The 22,598-nt window shown below is 44.2% G+C and overlaps 1 protein-coding gene across 1 annotated transcript in view; it reads right to left on the minus strand.

The window, feature by feature from the left end:
• Nucleotides 1-998: 998 nt before the first annotated feature.
• LOC120028130 (phosphatidylinositol 5-phosphate 4-kinase type-2 alpha) overlaps nucleotides 999-22,598 on the minus strand; it is a 30,028-nt gene continuing 8,428 nt past the window's right edge. Inside the window, exons 2-10 of the mRNA XM_038973324.1 lie at nucleotides 9,898-9,995; nucleotides 9,707-9,803; nucleotides 8,954-9,106; nucleotides 8,709-8,855; nucleotides 8,586-8,624; nucleotides 3,646-3,759; nucleotides 3,250-3,487; nucleotides 2,723-2,826; nucleotides 999-2,619 (exon numbers count right to left, since the gene is read on the minus strand). Coding sequence (XP_038829252.1) covers nucleotides 2,539-2,619; nucleotides 2,723-2,826; nucleotides 3,250-3,487; nucleotides 3,646-3,759; nucleotides 8,586-8,624; nucleotides 8,709-8,855; nucleotides 8,954-9,106; nucleotides 9,707-9,803; nucleotides 9,898-9,995 — 1,071 coding nt within the window. The 3' untranslated portion in view covers nucleotides 999-2,538. The remainder of the gene's footprint in view (nucleotides 2,620-2,722; nucleotides 2,827-3,249; nucleotides 3,488-3,645; nucleotides 3,760-8,585; nucleotides 8,625-8,708; nucleotides 8,856-8,953; nucleotides 9,107-9,706; nucleotides 9,804-9,897; nucleotides 9,996-22,598) is intronic.

Consider the following 22,598-nt stretch of genomic DNA (forward strand, 5'->3'; position numbering starts at 1 on the left):
AGGTTAATGAAGGATTTTTAAGCCTTGATACATGGATTGTGCATGTATGCCATTCGGAGGGTGAATGTGCAAGACAAAAGATTGAAGTGCCTTTTGAACGGGGTATGGTAGTAAGTGCCAGGTGCACCAGTTTGTGTCAAGAACTGCAACGCTGCTAGGTTTTAAATGCTCAACAGTTTCCAGTGTGTATCAAGAATGGTCCCCCACTAAAAGGACTTCCGGCCAACTTGATAACTGTGGGAAGCCTGAGTCAACATGGGCCAACATCCCTGTAGAACGCTTTCGACACCTTGTAGAGTCCATGCCCTGATGAATTGAGTCTGTTCTGATGGAAAAGGGGGTGAAACTCAATATTAGGTAGGCGTTCCTAATGTCTTGTACACTCAGTGTGTATATGGTTCTGGTACAGGTATAATGGTATTGTGTTTCCCTTGTTAAGACCACAGCAACCAGTCAGGATCGTATGCATAACATTTGGTTCCTTTTTGTGCAAAATATACAAATTTACCAAGTCAATTCAAACCTGCCAAATTCAGAGATAAACAACCTTTCAAAAACACCAACAAGTCTGAATAACAGGTAGACAATGTTAAAAGGAGAGGCTGACAGGTTGGCATGACATCCCCACTTAAACAGAAGCATATTTTTCTACAACCCAGCACCTCTTCCCCACCCTCCCCTTCTCTCTCTCATGAAACCCTGAGACACACGTCCGATTCAGGCCCGAACCATATGTAGAGATCTTTGTATGTCTCAGGGTTCTTCAACTCCGGTCCTGGAGAGCTACTGGGTGTGCAGGCTTTTGTTCCAGCCCAGCTTTAACACACCTGAAGCAACACAAACATAGGCGCAGACATATGCATACGCACTATACAATCGTACACATGGATTTTGTTTGGTAGATATGTGGTAGTGGAGTAGGGGCCTGAGGGCACACAGTGTGTTGTTAAATCTCTTATGAATGTATTGTAATGTTTTTAAAATTGTATAACTGCCTTAATTTTGCCGGACCCCAGGAAGAGTAGCTGGTGCCTTGGCAGCAGCTAATGGGGATCCATAATAACTACACGTACAGATTCAAATAACCAACTAATCAAGGTCTTCAGTCTGGACCACAATTAGCTGAATCAGGTGTGCTAGTGCTGGGCTGGAGTAAAAGCCTGCATACCCAGTACCTCTTCAGGGCCGGGGTTGGAGACCCGAGACAGACAGATGTGGGTAAGACTCTGGTTCAGGCTGGTACGATGCCAGAGGTAAACACTGGGCTGTCTGTCCTGAACACACCCCTCCTCTCTCTCTGCTGCTCACTACATTCAGGCCCTGTCCCAAACCCACCTATAGTCCCTCCTACTCCCTAGTGCATTCCAGCGTAGACACTTTCCCTCGTCCCTACTACACCCCCATCAGAAATCTTGGGGCACAGTTCAATAGCTTCAAACAGTGCTTTTGTTGCAGCACATGTAACAGAACAAAAAATCCTATGTTTAATTAACAACATAAAAGTGCAATGATTTGTTTAAGGTGCTGATGGCAATGCAGGATCAAAGGTCCATGAAGGATCACACCACCACCCTGCCCTGTCCCACAGGAAGTCACACACCAACTTCCTAATGTCACTTCCTGGTAACTATCCAGAATGAGACAAACCAGATCAGTCAGTGATGTCATAAATCACACACAGCTTTACTGACCAGCTCCCCGTCTTACTAAACCCAGCTCTACTGACCAGCTCCCCGTCTTACTAAACCCAGCTCTACTGACCAGCTCCCCGTCTTACTAAACCCAGCTCTACTGACCAGCTCCCCGTCTTACTAAACCCAGCTCTACTGACCAGCTCCCTGTCTTACTAAACACAACTCATGTTAACTTATCTTTTATATCGAGGGAGGGGTAGAGGAGAGCAGTGTGTGTGACAGGAGGATAGCAGTGTAAGGTGAGAATGGAGGAGTAACATCCACTGCCAGGAGGAGGGTCTAAAGGGAAAGTGATGGATGATGGGACAAACAGGAAAGTAGCTTTGGCTGGGGCAGGGCTGTACTAAATGGTGATTGGATGGTCTGGCTGAAGGCCTACTGGAAGACTACTTCATACTTCCTGAAGTCGAGCGATTAGATAAGCCTCAAGGTGCACTTCATCCTATACTATCTCCCCCGAGTGACCGCACTATTGTTATCCAATCACAGCCCTGTTCATCCTCATTCTAAACCCCCCCCAAACAGGAATGCAGAACAAACAAACAAAAACAATGCAGGGTGAGGACGTGGTGTTGAGGCAGTAAAAAAAAAAAAAACATTCCCAAAGTAAACAAAACAAACTAATAAAAAAGTACTGACTAGAACCTAGAATAGCAGTTCTCCTGTTCAATGTAACAGATCAAAGTAACAAAGGAGAAGATGATGAATGTAAACGAATGATGGTATTAGCTGCTGAGAGGGACACCCTTGCTGACAGAGAGATAGAACGCAATACCCCCACCCTCACCCATCCCTTCTCTCCATCTCTCCTCTCCCTAAGTGCCCCCTCCCCTTCCCCTGGGGGCTATGAGAGAATGGTGGTGATGAAGTCGTAGAACCTCTTGGAGTACTGCTCTGGGTTTACCGTGGAGATTTCAGCTCCCGCCTGCAGGGGGAGACACACACGGTGGAAGACAGTCAGTCAAGGGAAGAAACCCAAACACACAACATTCACACCAACAGAGAAGTAGGCATGCGACCTCACACACCCCGTGTTTGACAGTCTTAGCAGCATGAGCAGCCTTCTTCTTGGCATCGTAATGCTGCAGAATGTCAATGACCGCCATGAAGTACACCTCCTTCCTAGGAGCACCTGGACACAGACACACAGGATTATCCCTATATTATGAACTGGGTGGTTCAAGCCCTGAATGCTGATTGGCTGACAGCCGTATACCACGGGTATGACTAAACATTTATTTTCACTGTTCTAATTATGTTGGTAACCAGTTTATAATAGCTATAAAGCACCTCAGGTGTTTGTGGTATATGGCCAATATACCACGGCTAAGGGCTGTACCCAGGCACACCGTGCTGCGTCGTGCCTGGGTACAGCCCTTAGCCGTGGTATATTGCTTAATTATATAACATGAAGCCACCAGAGGGCTACAACCATACTGCTCATCTATTTGGTATTTCTGACCCACTGTTTTGAAGTGAACCCTTTGCTTTTTAGTCTCCTGTACCCCTCTTCTATCCCTTTCCTTCTCCTCCCTCCTTGTCCCTCTCCACTCACTGTCGTTGCTCTTGATGGCATAGACGTCTATGGTGGGGTCAAACTCCCCCGGGGACAGGGGCTTGGTGCTGTCCAGGGTGTTACTGGGGGAGTCAGGGGGAGTGCCAATCCCTCCGTCACTCTCCCCCTCATCATCCCCCTCGTTATCCTCACTCTCCACTTCCTCCTGCTCAGCCCGCTCCACGTCATGGATCCCCACCAGCAGACTGTAGTCCATCAGCTTCAACTGGGCCAGGAACTGGAGGGAGGGAGAGGGAGGAAGGAGACATAGAATAAAGTAATGGAGAGAGTAAAAGGGGAGAATTACATTTTTGGTAAGAGTGAGACCAGGATAAATAATCCAACCCAAGTATTTATTCACTCACACCAGAAGAAATAACAGAACCACACACACACCTCCACGTCTTTACGTAGTTTCTCCAGGAACATCTTCTTGTTGTCATCGTCAATGTAGATCTTCTGTCCATCGTTGATGAAGTCATTGTCCTTGTAGGTGGGCAGCTCCTTGGCCTGACGCCCCACACAGACAAACACAGTCAGGACAGCAGAGGACACATCTTGACTCTATAACTAATTACATTATTAGAAAGGAGTCCGAATGTACACTCTTTAAAATGATCCAACTAACTAACTGACTCATTGAATAAAGCGATCTGTGACACATAACAACAGTTAAAGACAGTGGGAGTTCTATGGAAGCTTGTGAGTTTCCATTGAGCCATCTGGCTACAGCACCATGTGTGGCCTGTGGTCTGCAGGGGGGGTGGGGGGTTGCTGGTGTCAGGAGGGGGCGTTATTCTGTGGCACAGAGGAAGGAGTGAGCAGGAAATGAGGTCACAGCAGCAGCACTGCTCAGAGAGCTGACAGAAGCAGTTCTACAGCAGCACGAGAAAAGCGGCCACACAAACTCACACACATATAGCAACAAAGACCACAAACAATGCTGCAATGGCCGAGGCTCCCTTGCACACTCAAATAGGTGAACGTTGTAATAATGTGGAGAGTCAACCAGCAGGTAGAGGCACACTCGTACCAGCTACAGACATCATCCTGAAAATTATATACATTGCAAATATCCATCCACCCATTCTATGCATCCTCAAACTCTTCCCAAACACTCATCTTCCTGATCAACCACTCTAAATCGCTCAATGATCAGTTCAGATATCAGAGAAAGTATAGAGCAGCTCATACAAGCAGTAGATCAGGTGCTGTACGTAATGGTTGTGGTTCAGAGGTAGACTAGGCTGACATGGTAGAGTAGCAGTAATAGACAGAATAGATGAAGTGAGATGAAAACAGCCGAGAGAGAGAGAATGTGAGAGAAAGAGGGAGAAAATGAGAGAGAGACAATGAGAGCAGGGTAGAGAAGAGATCGATCAGAGGGCCATTGCACAAGGCCTTCAATCAGGTGACCGAAGGCAGTTTTTTGAACGGCATCATCATAGAATGACATGAAGGATCTCTTTGGGCTCTATCATCATTACCAGTGCGCTACAGGAAGTTTGTGGCACATCGGATGTGAGTGAGGTCGCTCGATAGTGAATTTGTCTCAGCTTGGCGAGAGAGAACAGGAGAATTGTAACAGATCACCAACTGAAGTATCAACAAATATACAGTCAAACCTCCAGGTAAATAAAAGGTAAATAAAACCAAAAGTGGTCAGTGAAACAGCTTGGTGTGATGATAGTACTGCAGGATTGTGATTATTGGTCAGGAAGGACAAAAGAGGAATGGAGAGGCCAGGCCTGGTGGTGAGCAGCTGCAGCCCAGTGGTGCTGTGCTCTGGGCATGCTCAGACAACAGCTGTTCTAACCAGTCACGTGTCTCTCTCTGCCTGCCCGTCAACACCGAATGAGAATCTGTGTCAGCTACACACAGGTTGTGTCTGAAATAGCACCCGTTTTCCCTATATAGCGCACTACTTTTAGCCAGGGGGACTGATGGGCCCTGGTCAAAAGCAGTCCACTATTATAGGGAATAGGGTGCCATTTCAGATGAAGACACACACTCCCTGACGTACAGCATCATTACACTGTGTGTGTGTATTTCTGATTGACAGGAAGTGAAAGTGATTGGTTGTGAGTCAATAGCCAGAGGAAAGGGGGAAAAAACAGCTGTGTGAAAAACTGTTCCAGAATAAGCCAGTTCCATCTGCCTGTTTCCTACATGTCAGTCCATTGCAGGTGTCCTGTATCCGTCATTACATGAATCTGAAAAAGCTATGAAAATAAAATGAGATACGATTGATCTGATAAATTGAGCATGCCTGGACTTGGTTCTATAATATGATTTGATAGGTAGATAGATTGAGCATGCCTGGCCTTGTTCCTTACGTCTCTTACGTGTTTCATGGCGCAGTAAAAGCGCGTGGCGATCCGCAGCGTTTGCAGCCTTTGCTGAACGTTAGATTTGGGCCGAGGTGGCGCATCCTCAGGAGGGCGTGGCTGCTAGAAGAGGGGAGCGAGGGAGGGATGGAGGGAGGAGGATGAGAGGAGAGAGCCGGGGACAGGAAGGAAGGAAGTTTTAAGGAAAGGCAAGTGTTTAAGAAATATACAAACTGTATTAGTTTAGTTTAAAGCGCGGCAAGGAAAGAGAGCTTCTGAAAGAGCGTACAGCCTGGCAAGTGCTGCTAGAAAAGCCAAGGTTGCGGGTTCAATTCCCGCAGGGATCACATACACATACTAAATTGTATGCTCTCACTGTACTGCAAATCTCTTTGGATAAAGCATCTGCTAAGTGTAAACAGAATCTGCATATCCTCCGGTTTTGTGCGCATAAGAAAGCGCTGTAACAGCTAGGGTGGCATTTCAGGTGTTCTTTTAGACTGTTGCTAAGACAGACTATGTCAGGTAAAAGCCATGTCGCCTGTAGGGAGGGCCAGCCGGTAGCTAACAGTGTTAATATCACCACTACCAGCTGGCAGGAGGAGCCCAGGGAGAAGAAACAACAACAACGTTAGATAGCAGAGATCTATAGTGGTAAACAGGTACCATGACAAATCTCCGGACCCAGGGGGAAGCTGGGAGTGCAGGCTTTTGTTCCAGCCCAGCACTAACACAACTGATTCCTAATCACATCACTATTCATGGTCTAAACATGGACTGTGATTAGATCACTTGAATTAGGTGTGTTAAGAGCTGGGCTGGAACAAAACCCCGCACAGTGCATACTGCAGCCCCATTGCCCACCCTGGCTGTAAAGTATGAATATGTTGATGTGAAATAAAAGTCCAGGTTCCATGTGAGGACAGTAGGACAAGTGAGTCTACAGCATGCAGAACAGAGTGGTTGGTGGAGGTGTTGGAGACGAACCTAGAGATGTAGGACCATGCAGAGAACGTGCATGGGGGGGGGGGGGCATGCAGTCAGTCAAGAGTGCTTGTTGTTTGTGTGTGAAACACTACACACCTGTTACGCACATTACACTAAACCACCTAACACATACTAACTACCATGTACCTCAACACACACCAACTACCATGTACCTCAACACACACCAACTACCATGTACCTCCATTCACCCCTCCTGTATTCATGAATACACAGCAGTGCCTATGGATACCACTCAGTCACAACTTTTTACCAACTAACCAATGAATCAACCTAACCTGAAAATGTAGAAAATGTGTATTTCTAAAGCCAGTCTGCCATTAGAGATGAAACACAATAGTGCAAGTAGTCATGCCTGAACACACACACACACACGACTACTCAATGTGAGAAGGCCTTTAATTCATTCACAAGTCATGTAATTGAACAGTGATGGTAGGTGGTCATGGCATGCCTGTTCACGGATTTCTGTGAGCATACAATGTGTGTGTGTGTGTGTGTACACACACACTGTATGTCAAACTTTTAGGAATAAACAGTGTACAACTGTGAATGCTGGGACTGTGAATGCTGGGACTGAATGCTGGGACTGTGGTAAAAGCAGCAGCAGCAGGTACTTGTCGTAGTAGTACTGCAGCCGTTGTGGTTGTAAATTGAACAATTCAAGTCGTTCCACATCTTGGCTAGTCCGTTATCGCTGATCTGTCAGAAATAACTATTGGCATTCTGTAATAGTGAAACATTAAGCTGAGAGAAGAGAGCTTACTGTGTAGTACAGTGTGTGATCAACAGCTTCCGTACTTCCATTTAAGTCCCTATTCTCTTCCTCAGAGGGCTATATTTAGACTGAGGGGTTCCCCAAAGTTACAACGCCCCGCTGGTTTTGGTGTTCCACCCGGCCGAGCGTCTACAGTTTTAGGAGGAAAGAGCCGGCCTTTCGGGGTCAAATGATGATCTAGCTACTCAGACACGCACACAAACTCACTCGCTCGCACACACACACACACACACACACACACACTAAACACAACGTCCAAATATGCCCGAAAAGTTCAGTCTCACATGCCAGTTCACACCACATCACACTTTCCCACACTGCAGGGAAGATTCCTGCCAACAGGGAAGGTTGCAGAATTACAAAGCCTGTGTTCTGTTTGTACAACTGCCATTGGCTGAATCAGAGCCATATATTTAGACCACACAGCTCTGGGCTGATTCACTCATTCACTCTCAGAGAATGTCTGCTCTCATTACCAGAAAACTGCCGCATACAACAAACAGCATCTGATCAAATAATCCAGGAATGTAAACGCATACACACAAAAAACATTCACTCTCTAGAAGACAAACAAAGCATTTGGCACACACATCTCTGTCTCTCACACACAGACAGCAAGCAGGGGAAGCAATGGGACTGCTGTAGCAGCAGCAAACTGAAGACACACGGAGCGTGCAAGAGTATGGTGAGTATAATGGGCAGGGGTCTTAACAGAAGAAGATGAACAGTTTGAACTACCCCCCCACTCCCACCCCAAAAACCAAAGCAAACCAGCTCAGTAGAAGTGGAGCCATGTAGTTGATGACATAAGGAAGGGCAGGTAGGTAATGGACAGAAGCTGTTGGTTTAATGGACCAGGTGTTAACACACAGCTCCCTCCCTCCCGCCCGTTCCTCCTTCCTCCCTCCCTCGGTTCCTCTCTCTCTCCCTCCCTCCCTCCCTCCGTCCCTCCTGGCGGTCCCTCCCTCCGGTCCCCCCCCCCCCCCCCCCCCCCTCCGTCGGTCCACCCCCCCTCCGTCGGTCCCTTCCCCCCCTCCGTCGGTCCCTCCCCCCTCCGTCGGTCCCTTCCCCCCCTCCGTCGGTCCCTCCCCCGGTACCTCCGGTCCCTTCCCTTCCAGAATCAAACTCCATAATTAGTGTCTACATCAATACACTAAAACACACCATGTATAGGTCTGGTTGATTTGTGTGTGTGTGTGTGTGTGTGTGTGTGTAAATTACTGTACCTTCTCCTTGTCACTGGCCTCCCTGGCCACAGTGGAGCCCTGATAGACAGAAAGATGTCAGACATTCCTTTTTCCTTATGAAAGTCTCCAATTATCCCCTCCCACCCCTACCTACCTACCTACCTTGAGGTCATATTTTTTGTAGACAGAGAGGCGGTGGGAGAAGACATTCCTGGTGACGATCATGTAGGTCTCGTCTCCGTCCACTGTGAGGCGGTACATCCCCAGGAACTGAGGCAGCAGCGTGTTGCCATGACACTCCACTATGAACTAGAGAAATAGAAGCATTGAAGGAGAGATGGATTAAGACTAACTTTGGTACTTCTTGGTGTGTGTGTGTGTGTGTGTGTGTGTGTGTGTGTGTGTACCTGGTGGTACTTCTTGAGGATGTTGTGCATCTCAGCCACATCCTCACTGGTGATGGTTTTGATGACGTAGCGTTTGTCGTAGGAGGTGTGGAAGCGAGCCCCACTCCGACCCTGGGAATCACTGTTTAACGGAGCCGCACGGGTCAGGGAGTTCTACAAACAGAGAGAGAACAGTGAATCACACATTTCTGTAAAAATCTGAAACTGTTTTTGAATCTATAGAGAGAATGTGAGCGAGAAATTGTGGGAGAGAGAGAGAGAGAGACAGTGTATGATTGTCAGAGACAGCTGTAGTCAGGCAGGCCTCTAAGGCCCTTCTATCCCTCGCTCACACCCTGCAACAGACCAGCCACCGTGTGTACGCTTGAGTGTGTTAGTGTGTGTGTGGACAGACACCCCTCCTTCCCCCAGCACACAGCTGATGCCCTCCAGAGCAACCCCAGAGACACATCACTTCCCTACCCCACTCCTCTCTGAAAAGCCCTTCCCCCCTCCATGTGTGGTTCTTCCTACCCTCACCCACTCTTTCTCCCTCCACCGTGATATAAACATGAGACAAAAAGACAGCTTCAGAGGACCAGAACACACTGACTTCCCTAATTCCAACACAGAGCACACACTCTCTCTGTGTGTAAAACTGTATTCCCAGGGTACAGACAAAGAGAGAGAAACTTGGCAATAAACATGAAAGAAATATAGCAAGATTAGGAAGACAGAGAGAGAGGAGTTCAGTCTGCTTCTGCGTGCGTGTACCTGGAAATCCTGGTCGTCGATGCCAAAACGCTCTCTAAGGTTGCGGAACACCAGAGGACAGTACTCCTTAAACTTGAAATGGCTCGGCATGTTTTCCCTACACACACACACACACACAGTACAAGCTGTTATTGAGATAGACATTTAACATCAGAGCATTTTGATTAGTGTGTGTGTGTCTGTACACTTACTTGTTGAAGAGGTGATTGTCCACCTTGATCTTAGAGTAGGCCTTGAAGTCATCAGGCATCAGCATGATAGGGATCTGAACATGGCTCAACTCATTGATCTGAGAGCGAGAGAAAGCATAGTGTTATTGTAGAGTAATGACTAAACATAAACATCCGATCAGATTGAACTAATGTTAGTCAAATCCAGAAGCTTGTCCTTTTATTCAAGATGAGCATACAGCACCTCTGACCTCCATACTCCTCACACCCCCTTCATCTGTCTCTTTAGCTCAGTGACCATCATTCCTGGTTGTGCAGGCTTTTGTTTCAGCACAGTACTAAAACACCTAAACAACAACATTGACTAGACATTCTGTATTTCCTCTACTGCAAGAAATGTGAAACAAGGTTTTTGAATTCAACACGAGACAGAGTGTGTGGGGAGGCGGCGGCGGGCAGGGACAGGGTTGTAGTCTAGCTAGCCTCAAGACAGCAGGGATCTTTAGAACTGCCTGCCTGCTGGCATCAGTGCCTGTGACTCACACAGATTGAGGGATGGGGTTGGAGACAGATTGTCATAATCAGTTTCCAGCTCTGTGTGTCACTATGTGCGTGTGTCATGCTGAGAGGCTGTTCAGGTCCACACAGTCTATGGTTTTATTAACTACTTCATGAACTACTTACTATAGCAGCCACTCTAGCCTTATAGGTCTGTTACAAACATAAATGAGGCCAGGGCCAATGAGACATCATGGTTTTACAATTACCCAATGAGAGTAATTTCCATGTGAAAGGACCCATGAGCACCAACAAGTGAACGTCATAGGATCATGTCAAATTTGGTGTCAAATGAAAGCTAAGAGTCTATATTTGAGACATTAAGGCATTATACATATTTCCACCCAAAACATTTGATTTCTGGTAGAACAGATGGAAAAGGGGTCTCTCAACCCCAATCTTAGCCTTTGTCCAACCCCTTCAAATGTAAAACAAAAGTGCATTCAGGTGAGAAGTTGGGGATCGGAGAATTGCTTATAAATATACATTTTGTGGGAGGGTAAATGTAGTTGTTTCTGATCAACTCTTTCTCACTAAAACATACCTACCAGAAGTCCAATGGCACACTCTGATAATATAATTGTGCATTACAAGCGTCGACGGCTCTGGACGGTTAGATCACAGCGGTATGGGGCCAAGTTCCTGACATCTATTGCCACTTGCGGTGCAAGTTCGAATCCTCCATAGGGCGCACACCTTTCCATCTAATTTGCGCTTCGTGGAACTATTGTTTTTTAACCGGACAATGACCCAAAACACACCTCGAGGCTGTGTAAAGGCTAATTGACCAAGAAGGAGAGTGATGAGTGCTGCATCAGATGACCTGGCCTCCACAATCACCCGACAACCCAAATGACATGGTTTGGGATGAGTTGGACCGCAGAGATAAGGAAAAGCAGCCAACAAGTGCTCGGCATATGTGGGAACTCCTTTATTAAGACTGTTGGAAAAGCATTCCAGGTGACTACCTCATGAAGCTCGTTGAGAAAATGCCTATAGTGTGCAAAGCTGTCATCAAGGCAAAGGGTGGCTACTTTGAATCTAAAATATATTTGTTTAACACTTTTTTGGTTACTACATGATTCCATATGTGTTATTTTATAGTTTATGTCTTCACTATTATTCTACAATTTAGAAAATAGCAAAAAAATAAAGAAAAACCCTCGAATGAGTAGGTGTCCAAACTTTTGACTGGTACAGCATGCATGCATATGCACATACATACATACAGTTGAAGTCAAACATTTACATACACTTAGGTTGGAGTCATTAAAACTAGTTTTCAACCACTCCACAAATTTCTTGTTAACAAACCATAGTATTGGCAGGTCGGTTAGGACAACTACTTTGTGCATGACAAGTCATTTTTCCAACAATTGTTTACAGATCGATTTTTTTTTATTTTTTAAAGGGGTGCAAAAAGATTGATGGAAGCAACAATGTAATTCTCTGCATAATTTCCAATACCCCATATCCTTTTTTGGAATATATATACATACATACATATGCATACATAAATATACACTGCTCAAAAAAATAAAGGGAACACTTAAACAACACAATGTAACTCCAAGTCAATCACACTTCTGTGAAATCAAACTGTCCACTTAGGAAGCAACACTGATTGACAATAAATTTCACATGCTGTTGTGCAAATGGAATAGACAAAAGGTGGAAATTATAGGCAATTAGCAAGACACCCCCAATAAAGGAGTGGTTCTGCAGGTGGTGACCACAGACCACTTCTCAGTTCCTATGCTTCCTGGCTGATGTTTTGGTCACTTTTGAATGCTGGCGGTGCTTTCACTCTAGTGGTAGCATGAGACGGAGTCTACAACCCACACAAGTGGCTCAGGTAGTGCAGCTCATCCAGGATGGCACATCAATGCGAGCTGTGGCAAGAAGGTTTGCTGTGTCTGTCAGCGTAGTGTCCAGAGCATGGAGGCGCTACCAGGAGACAGGCCAGTACATCAGGAGACGTGGAGGAGGCCGTAGGAGGGCAACAACCCAGCAGCAGGACCGCTACCTCCACCTTAGTGCAAGTTCCATACTTTTTCCCCTTCTACTTGCCTCTTCCATTTTTGTGGTAATGCGGCAATTAGTTGGTTGTAATTTGGGGTAGAGAAGACATTTCTATATGTTTGTTTGCTGCATGTGTGACATAACTCCAGTCCTATTTATGGTATCATTCACTAAAATTACATATACTTTTTAACATTTCTTCGAAAAATACGTTTAAAAAAAATCAATTAGTATATTTGAGTTTAACCACAATATTTGTTGTATTATTTATTATGTCTTTTCAGGTGGATTAAACTGAAATTGCAACCAACTTTCTAAGGCTTGTTTAAAAAATAACGACATTTTGGTGATTGTTTCCTTTTCAAAACAACCGAAAGTGAGCAGGTGTAATCTGAATAAAGGGGAAAAGGCCATTCTTGAACATAGGATGAGACATTCCTACCAATTTACTAGAGAACCCGTTTGGATTTAAGTATAACTTTTGTATGACTGATGCCTTTAGTGAGAGGTCTAATGCTTTAATATTGAATCATTTCTGCCCTCCGAATTCATATTCGTTATATAAATAGGCCCTTTTAATTTTGTCTGGCTTGCCATTCCAAATAAAATTGAATATTTTTTGTTCATATAATTTAAAAAGCAGGTCACTAGGTGTAGGCAAAACCATAAGCAAATAGGTAAACAGATATGACTAAAGAGTTAAATCAGGGTGATTTTTCCACAAATAGACAGGTATTTTCCTTTCCATGGTAGCAAGATCTTATATATTTTTGCTAACTTTCTATAAAAATGTATTGGAGTGAGATAATTGTTCTTTTGGGATTTGTATACCGAGTATGTCCACATCTCTGTCAGACCGTTTAACTGGTAAACTACACGGTAATGTAAAATTAGCATTTTTTTGTGATCCAATACTTATCATAATTTGGTTTTAATCCAGAGAGGATAGCAAAAGTATCTAGATCCTCTGAGGCTGTGGAGAGATTCTAATTGTGGTTTTAAAAGAAAACATGAATCATCAGTGTACAATGACACCTTAGTTTTTAAGCCACGGATTTCTAATCCTTTAATATTGTTTGATCTAATTTTAACAGCTAACACTTCGATGGCAATAATAAATTGATATGCTGATAGTGGACAACCTTGTTTTACTCCTCTTGATAGTTTCAAACTTTCTGAGATGTAGCCATTATTTACTATTCTACACCTAGGGTTACTACACATAACTTTAACCCATTTTATAAGACATTCCCCAAAATTGAAATATTCTAGGCATTTATATATAAACTCCAGTCGTACTTTATCAAAAGCCTCTTCAAAATCAGCTATGAAAACCAGGCCTGGTGTCCCCGATATTTCATAGTATTCTATTGTTTCCAGTACTTGTCTTATATTATCTCCATGTATCGTCCATGTAAAAAAACTTATCTGATTAGGATGAATAATATCTGACAATACTTTTAATTCTATGCGCCAAGCATTTTGCATCACAACACTGAAGTGTGAGAGGTCTCCAATTTTTTAAATGGACTGGATCTTTATATATACACACCACTTGGGTCCTGTTTCAGTAATAATGATATCAGACCTTCTTGTTGCGTGTCTGATAATCTACCATTTATAGAGGAGTGGTTAAAACATGCTAATAATGGTCCTCTTAATATATAAAAAAAAGTGATGTATACTTCCACCGGTATGCCATCCAGCCCTGGAGTTTTCTCCGCCTTAAAGGCTTTAATTGCATCAAGAAGTTCCTCCTCTTTAATCTGGCCTTCACATGAGTCTTTCTGTACAGATGTTAATTTTACACTATTATTAGGAAAAAGATCCATACAATTAGTTCCAGTTAGTGGAGATGGAGGAGACTGAAACGAAAACATATTCTTAAAGTACTTTACTTCCTCTTTCAAAATATAATTTGGTGATTCATGCGTGACTCCATCATTTGTAACAAGTTTCAATTTTTAAAAAATGGTAGCATTTCTATATATAAGATTGAAAAAGAATTTGGCGCATTTTTCCCAATATTCCATCCAGTTCGCTTTATTTTTATAATATATTACACTGGATCTTTCTTGAATAAGTTACTCCAGTTCTTTTTCCTCTAACTTATTCTGTGCCTCTATGGTACAGTTTTTATTGCTATATAGCTGTGCTGTTAGTCCTTCAAATTTCCTTTGTTAATATATGGACTCTTTTGATCTAAATTGCTTTTGTTTTATAGATGAATACTGAATTGCATGGCCTCTAAAGGCACATTTAAAAGTGTCCCATACAGTAAAGGGATCTGCTGTACCTATGTTATGTCTGAAAAAGTCAGTTATAAATTCTTCTGTCCTAGTTCTAAACAATTCATCATCTAGTAGGCTTTGATTAAATTTTCAATATCCTCGCTCACGTGGAAATTCTGTAAGAGTAATATATATGCCAATTATGTGATGATCCGACCTCATTCTGTCCCCTATCAACACTTTTTAAACTTTTGGTGCCAGAGAGAATGGTATAAGAAAGTAGTCAAGACGACTAGCTTGATTAAGCCTCTGCCATGTAGATCTCACTAGGTCAGGGTATTTAAGTCTCCATATATCCACTAATTCCAATATATCCATGACATTCATGATTTCCTTAAGTGCCTGAGGGTGATAGTTTGTAGTGTGATTTCCTTTGCGGTCCATAGAGGTATTTAAGACCGTATTAAAATCTCCCACCATAATAATAATATAGTCTAGTGTTGCTTGTAGAGTTGATAAATTCTTATATATATTTTCAAAGAAGCTTGGATCATTATTATTTGGACAGTATAGGTTAATAAGGCATATCTGTTTATTGTCCAATAACATACTTAAAATAATATATCTACCTTGATGATCTTTTTGGACAATTTGCACATTTGGATCAAAATTACTGTTAATTAAAACCATCACCCCTTTTGAATTTCTTTGCCCATGGGAGAAATATATTTCGCCCCCGCAGTCCTTTTTCCACAAAATGTCAACTAAAATTGTTGAATGAGTTTCCTGTAAACAATAGATATTATATTCCTTCTCTTTTAGCCAGGTAAATACTGATCGTCTTTTCTTATTATCGGCTAAGCCATTACAGTTGTAAGTGTTACTTTTTAATGATAATAAGAAAATACTTATTTCACCACTTACCGTAATGAGACAACGTTCAATTCTATTTATCAAAATATATGTTTATAAACGTACCATTAAAAAGTAACATGACGATTGAGTGTCTATATAGCTGTACCATGATATTTGCATTGCTACTAAGTAAACCTCCAATTGATCCCCACTATTCCACCTGCTAAAAGCCCTCATCCCGAGTTGGGTTGTCATCCCAATGCCCGGCAGACCACCCCCGACCCCCCGTATCCCATAGCCCTGAAAAGACTGGGATCCATCCTTCGAAAAGAGCACACAGTGCCATTTACAGATCAGAAGTAGATCAACCGCCAAATGCATTTCCATCACCCTCACCTCGATTTGTATTATCTATAGCAATCAAAAAAACTAATAAAATATATATATACATTTTAAAAATCCTGTTTCTTAATTGCCATAATTAGCTATTAATATTTGTAGTAATGTAGGCAATTTATGCAAAGGATTTTACCTCTCACCAGTCTCACCATTACCAAAATTACATTTTTGCAAGCAATTATTATATTAGCAAACAATTGTGAATCATCCTATATTGTCCCTAACATCTTTTACTCCTTCGCAACAGTTGTGGGATACGCACAATCATACACGCTCAACCCTTTCCCCCCACACAACCATAGGCTCACATTCTCAACAGTTGCACCATCCCAGAGCCCTACTCAAGAAAGGTCTTCATTTACGAATGCATATACATTTGCAGCTGTATGAGAAGGCCTGCAAGACTGTGCAAAAAAAATGGAGAGATTTTATTAACCATTGTCACATCCTAGATGGAGGTCAAATGTACACCTTCTCCCTGAAAACACCCACAACACGGTCCCCCGTATTGACCATATTCCCAAGCATCTCCATGCAGTCAGACTTTTGATTTTGTGCCACAATAATATACCCCCTCTGAATGTTCGAGTGTGACCCCCTCCCCATGGTTTACTGCAGCTAGTGTTGACAGCACTGCCACAGACCGATTATTTCACTGTATCACAATTCCAGTGGGTCAGAAGTAGAATCATTTGAGTCAATTGGAGGTGTACCTGTGGATGTATTTCAAGGCCGACCTTCAAACTCAGTGCCTCTTTGCTTGACATCATGGGAAAATCAAAAGAAATCAGCCAAGACCTCAGAAAAAAAATTGTAGACCTCCACAAGTCTGGTTCATCCTTGGGAGAAATTTCCAAACGCCTGAAGGTACCACGTTCATCTGTACAAACAATAGTATGCAAGTATAAACACCATTGGACCACGCAGCCATCATACCGCTCAGGAAGGAGACGCGTTCTGTCTCCTAGAGATGAACGTACTTTGGTGCGAAAAGTGCAAATCAATCCCAGAACAACAGCAAAGGGCCTTGTGAAGATGCTGGAGGAAACAGGTACAAAAGTATCTACATCCACAGTAAAACGAGTCCTATAATCAACATAACCTGAAAGGCCACTCAGCAGGGAAAAAGCCACTGCTCCAAAACCGCCATAAAAAAGCCAGACTACGGTTTGCAACTGCACAAGGGGCAAAGATCGCACTTTTTGGAGAAATGTCCTCTGGTCTGATGAAACAAAAATATAACTGTTTGGCCATAATGGCCATCGTTATGTTTGGAGGAAAAAGGAGGAGGCTTGCAAGCCAAAGAACACCATCCCAACCGTGAAGGACGTGGGTGGCAGCATCATGTTGTGGGGTGCTTTGCTGCAGGAGGGGCTGGTGCACTTCACAAAATAAATGGCATCACGAGAAGGAATATTATGTGGATATATTGAAGCAACATCTCAAGACATCAGTCAGGAAGTTAAAGCTTGCTCGCAAATGGGTCTTCCAAATGGACAATGACCCCAAGCATACTTCCAAAGTTGTGGCAAAATGGCTTAAGGACAACAAAGTCAAGGTATTGGAGTGGCCATCACAAAACCCTGACCTCAATCCCATAGAAAATTTGTGGGCAGAACTGAAAAAGCGTGTGCGAGCAAGGAGGCCGACAAACCTGACTCAGTTACACCAGCTCTGTCAGGAGGGATGGGCCAAAATTCACCCAACTTATTGTGGGAAGCTTGTGGAAGGCTACCCGAAACATTTGACCCAAGTTAAACAATTTAAAGGCGATGCTACCAAATACTAATTGAGTGTATGTAAACTTCTGACCCACTGGGAATGTGAAGAAATAAAAGCTGAAATAAATAATTATCTGTATCTCACACACACTACCGTTTTGTCCACTAAAATAACATCAAATTGATTAGAAATACAGTGTAGACATTGTTAATGTTGTAAATGACTAGTATAGCTAGAAACAGTAGATTTTTTTATGGAATATCTACATAGACGTACAAAGGCCCATTATCAGCAACCATCACTCCTGTGTTCCAATGGCACGTTGTGTTAGATAATCCAAGTGTATCATTTTAAATGGCTAATTGATCATTAGAAAACCCTTTTTCAACTATGTTTGCACAGCTGAAAACTGTTGTTCTGACTAAAGAAGCAATAAAACTGGCCTTCTTTAGACTAGTTGAGTATCTGGAGCAATGAAGAGAGTGAAGAGGCGACTCCGAGATGCTGGCCTTCTAGGCAGAGTAGCAAAGAAAAAGCCCTTAGACTGGCAAATAAAAAATAAAAAAATTAAGATGGGCAAAAGAACAGACACTGGACATTATCCTAGAGTCACCTCTTCACTGTTGACGTTGAGACTGGTGTTTTGCGGGTACTATTTAATGAAGCTGCCAGTTGAGGACTTGTGAGGCATCTGTTTCTCAAACTAGACACTAATGTACTTGTCCTCTTGCTCAGTTGTGCACTGGGGCCTCCCACTCCTCTTTCTATTCTGGTTAGAGCCAGTTTGCGCTGTTCTGCGAAGGGAGTAGTACACAGCGCAATTCTGTTGCCGTGGAATTGCCCAGAGTCGATACTATATTCTGCCATTTCTGTGAGAACTTGATAAAGAAAATGTGCAATAGCTAAGCATTTGTTGTAATCCAATATAGACGAAAAGTATCGGTATCATCTTATCATATCATCCTTTTTTAATAGGTGGTGGGCCAATATACCCCTGTCATGTGGGATTGATGCCTGCATCTCTCACCTAATGCTGAAGGATCTAAACAACAGATGGTGTAGAATATGGTCTCAGCAGGACTCTCCTCCGCCTCTAGACCAAATGAGGTGTGATAACATCCGGGAAGAGAGCATGCAAGAGAAACAGAGACTGCAGCTTGGCACAGGAGGAAAGGAGACAAGGTAAGGAAGCTAGTGGACTTCAGGAGGGGGCAGGAACTTGATAGATGTTAAGGAGAGAGAGAGACTGTCAGTGATGTGGGGTGCCAGGTAACAACGTCACTCAGAGACGGTCAGCATCCTGTGTACATCAGAAGAAGACGTCCCCACATCACAAACCTCTATTTCACAAACATTACAAAGGCAGGAAAGACGACAATGCCCCTACACACACACCTACACTTCCATTCTCATTCCAGTAACTGATCAGATACACATGCAAAGCAGGTGATGCTCTCCCTTGTCATCAGAGGGGAGATGAGAGACATGACCTCTGTGAAAGTAGTCAGTCAGTCCCCCCCCCCCCCCCCCTCACACACACAGGGCCAACCTTCAGGAGGACAGCACAGAGGCAGGCAGCAGCAGCAAAGTATTCTGGGGGTTGACGGTGACAGAATACAAACATCTCCCCTGAAGGAAGCAGGATTACTAGTCTCTCTGTCTAATTATATCATGGTGCATTCATATGTTCAGTCAGGCATATGTTCAGTCAGGCAGGCAGGAATTAGCCCAGAATGAAGAGAACCACAACAGGTTTTCCAAATGGCACCCTATTCCCTTTATAGTACACTTTAAACCAGGGTCCAAGAGTAGTGCACTATAAAGGGAATATGGTGCCATTTGTGATGCAGCCTATTATTCTAGTCACTGTGTTCCTTGGCCTGTTCTTATCACCTCGGAGTGAAGCTGAGTGGTGCAGAGTGGAGCTCTCATGTTTATGTTGTGTTTAATCTCCTTCTCTTTTGATGATGGCTCTTATCTCTCTGCAGCGCGCTCTCTCTCTGTCCCTCTCTCTCAGCCTGGCCAACTTTCACAGTTCCACTTCCTGTTCTTCGTTGCCTTGGTGACGGAGTCTGGGGTTTCCGCCTCAGAGCAGAGTGAGCGTGTTCCGTGGCCCCAGTGGACAGGAAGCGGGAGAGGAACTCAGCACAGGGAGCCTAATTTCTCATAACACCGTTCTCAGACAGACAGACAGACCGTTCTCAGACAGACAGACACACCGTTCAGACAGACAGACAATTCTCAGACAGACAGACAGACACACAATTCTCAGACAGACAGACAGACACACACAATTCTCAGACAGACAGACAGACACACACAATTCTCAGACAGACAGACAGACACACAATTCTCAGACAGACAGACACACAATTCTCAGACAGACAGACAGACACACAATTCTCAGACAGACAGACAGACACACAATTCTCAGACAGACAGACAGACACACAATTCTCAGACAGACAGACAGACACACCGTTCTCAGACAGACAGACACACCGTTCACAGACAGACAATTCTCAGACAGACAGACAGACACACACAATTCTCAGACAGACAGACAGACACACACAATTCTCAGACAGACAGACAGACACACAATTCTCAGACAGACAGACAGACACACAATTCTCAGACAGACAGACACACAATTCTCAGACAGACAGACAGACACACAATTCTCAGACAGACAGACAGACACACCGTTCTCAGACAGACAGACAGACCGTTCTCAGACAGACAGACACACCGTTCTCAGACAGACAGACACACCGTTCTCAGACAGACAGACACACCGTTCTCAGACAGACACACCGTTCTCAGACAGACAGACACACCGTTCTCAGACAGACACACACACCGCCCTGACTGACAGACACACACACCGCCCTGACTGACAGACACACACACCGCCCTGACTGACAGACACACACACCGCCCTGACTGACAGACACACACACCGCCCTGACTGACAGACACACACACCGCCCTGACTGACAGACACACACACCGCCCTGACTGACAGACACACACACCGCCCTGACTGACAGACACACACACCGCCCTGACTGACAGACACACACACCGCCCTGACTGACAGACACACACACCGCCCTGACTGACAGAAACACACACCGCCCTGACTGACAGACACACACACCGCCCTGACTGACAGACACACACACCGCCCTGACTGACAGACACACACACCGCCCTGACTGACAGACACACACACCGCCCTGACTGACAGACACACACACCGCCCTGACTGACAGACACACACACCGCCCTGACTGACAGACACACACACCGCCCTGACTGACAGACACACACACCGCCCTGACTGACAGACACACACCGCCCTGACTGACAGACACACACCGCCCTGACTGACAGACACACCGCCCTGACTGACAGACACACCGCCCTGACTGACAGACACACCGCCCTGACTGACAGACACACCGCCCTGACTGACAGACAGCTGGCTGGTGTACCTGCTGACAGATCACTGGTACTTAAGTCAAGGTAACATGTTGTTACATGTATGGTAGATTTTAACAAGTACAACCAGTCTATACTCAAACAGAGCATGTAGGCTAGACATTTCTATGGTAGTCACAGTACATAGGCCTACAATAGCAGTTGGTGCTTACTGCTTAGTGACTGATTTGATGTTTGTTTGACTATAAAAAAGGGACAGATTTAGTAAGTGTACCTGGTATGTAATCTCTCCTAGTAGCACTAACAGAGATATACTGCTCTAAACCTGGATGACACCTGTCAAGGCTAGTGGACATATTAAGCACATAGAGATCCAGCACATTTCACGGGTCAATTGTGTACAAATCAGGCATATCACATGAAAGGATGCAGAATGCACAGTTAGGCTAGTTAGCAGTATTTCCACCACTGTGTGTCTCGGAACAAAATAGTTTGATGTGATGAATCCAATAGGGTAAATCCTGTTCAATCTGTCTTCTGCACCCCCCAACCGTAACATCTCAAAGAAGACAGACAACTCAGGCCTTGTGGTGGTTAACAATTCAGCCTGTTAGTCTCATTTCAGTCACCATCATGTGAAGAGAAACACGCATCACTGCGTTTAGTGTAGAATTCAATTATTGGTCTCCCTAAACCCCATAAGCCCACCTGCGGCCTCAAGTCAAGCGACAGCCTGCTTCTCCACGCCCCCTGAAACAAGCTGGGCTGCTTGGCAAAAATGGGCTTACAGCTCAACCACCCCCAGCGTCTAGAATGCCCTCCCGGACCACTTGAAGATAGGGCTGGGCGATATATCGAATTAATTCAAATTAATGTTTTTGCGCAATATTCCAAATGCCTGCATCGCAAGAATCAAGATATTTTTTTAGCCGTTTATGTTCACTTGTCTTCTTCTCCTTCGCCCCTTCTGTGCACCTGTCCATTTACACCAGAGATCTGTATATAATGATGAGATGCACATGTCTCCGGCCTGAACAATGGGAGTCTTTCTCCCAAAGGCAGGAAGTCAGGAGACAAGCTTAGGTCCAAAATAAACCCATTGGGCTTATTTGACAGATTTTTGCCAGAGTGAAACCTCACGTGTCGCCTCTTTCTCTGGTTTACACACACACCAAGCCCTTCGCCATGCCACTAACAACAACAAAGATGAGAGATTACGTCTTCATCTCTGACATGCGGTTTCAACTCGCTATTTGCATTTGAGGTTTGGTCCAACAGAATGGGTCATATGGACAAAGAAACACATGGAGACATTATTTTACTGTAATAGAGGAGAAGTTGAACTTTCTACTGACACTACTAAAACGAAAGTATCAATGAACACTGAGTCTGGAAAATGAAAGCTCAGTTTGTTGTGTGTGGTACCAAGTACCGTTAGCAGCATTTTAGCCAAAGACTGTTATACTAGATCTGTGTAGTCTGTGTTTT

Source organism: Salvelinus namaycush, chromosome 33, assembly GCF_016432855.1.
Source record: "Salvelinus namaycush isolate Seneca chromosome 33, SaNama_1.0, whole genome shotgun sequence".
In the NCBI taxonomy this organism is placed as follows: Eukaryota; Metazoa; Chordata; class Actinopteri; order Salmoniformes; family Salmonidae; genus Salvelinus; species Salvelinus namaycush.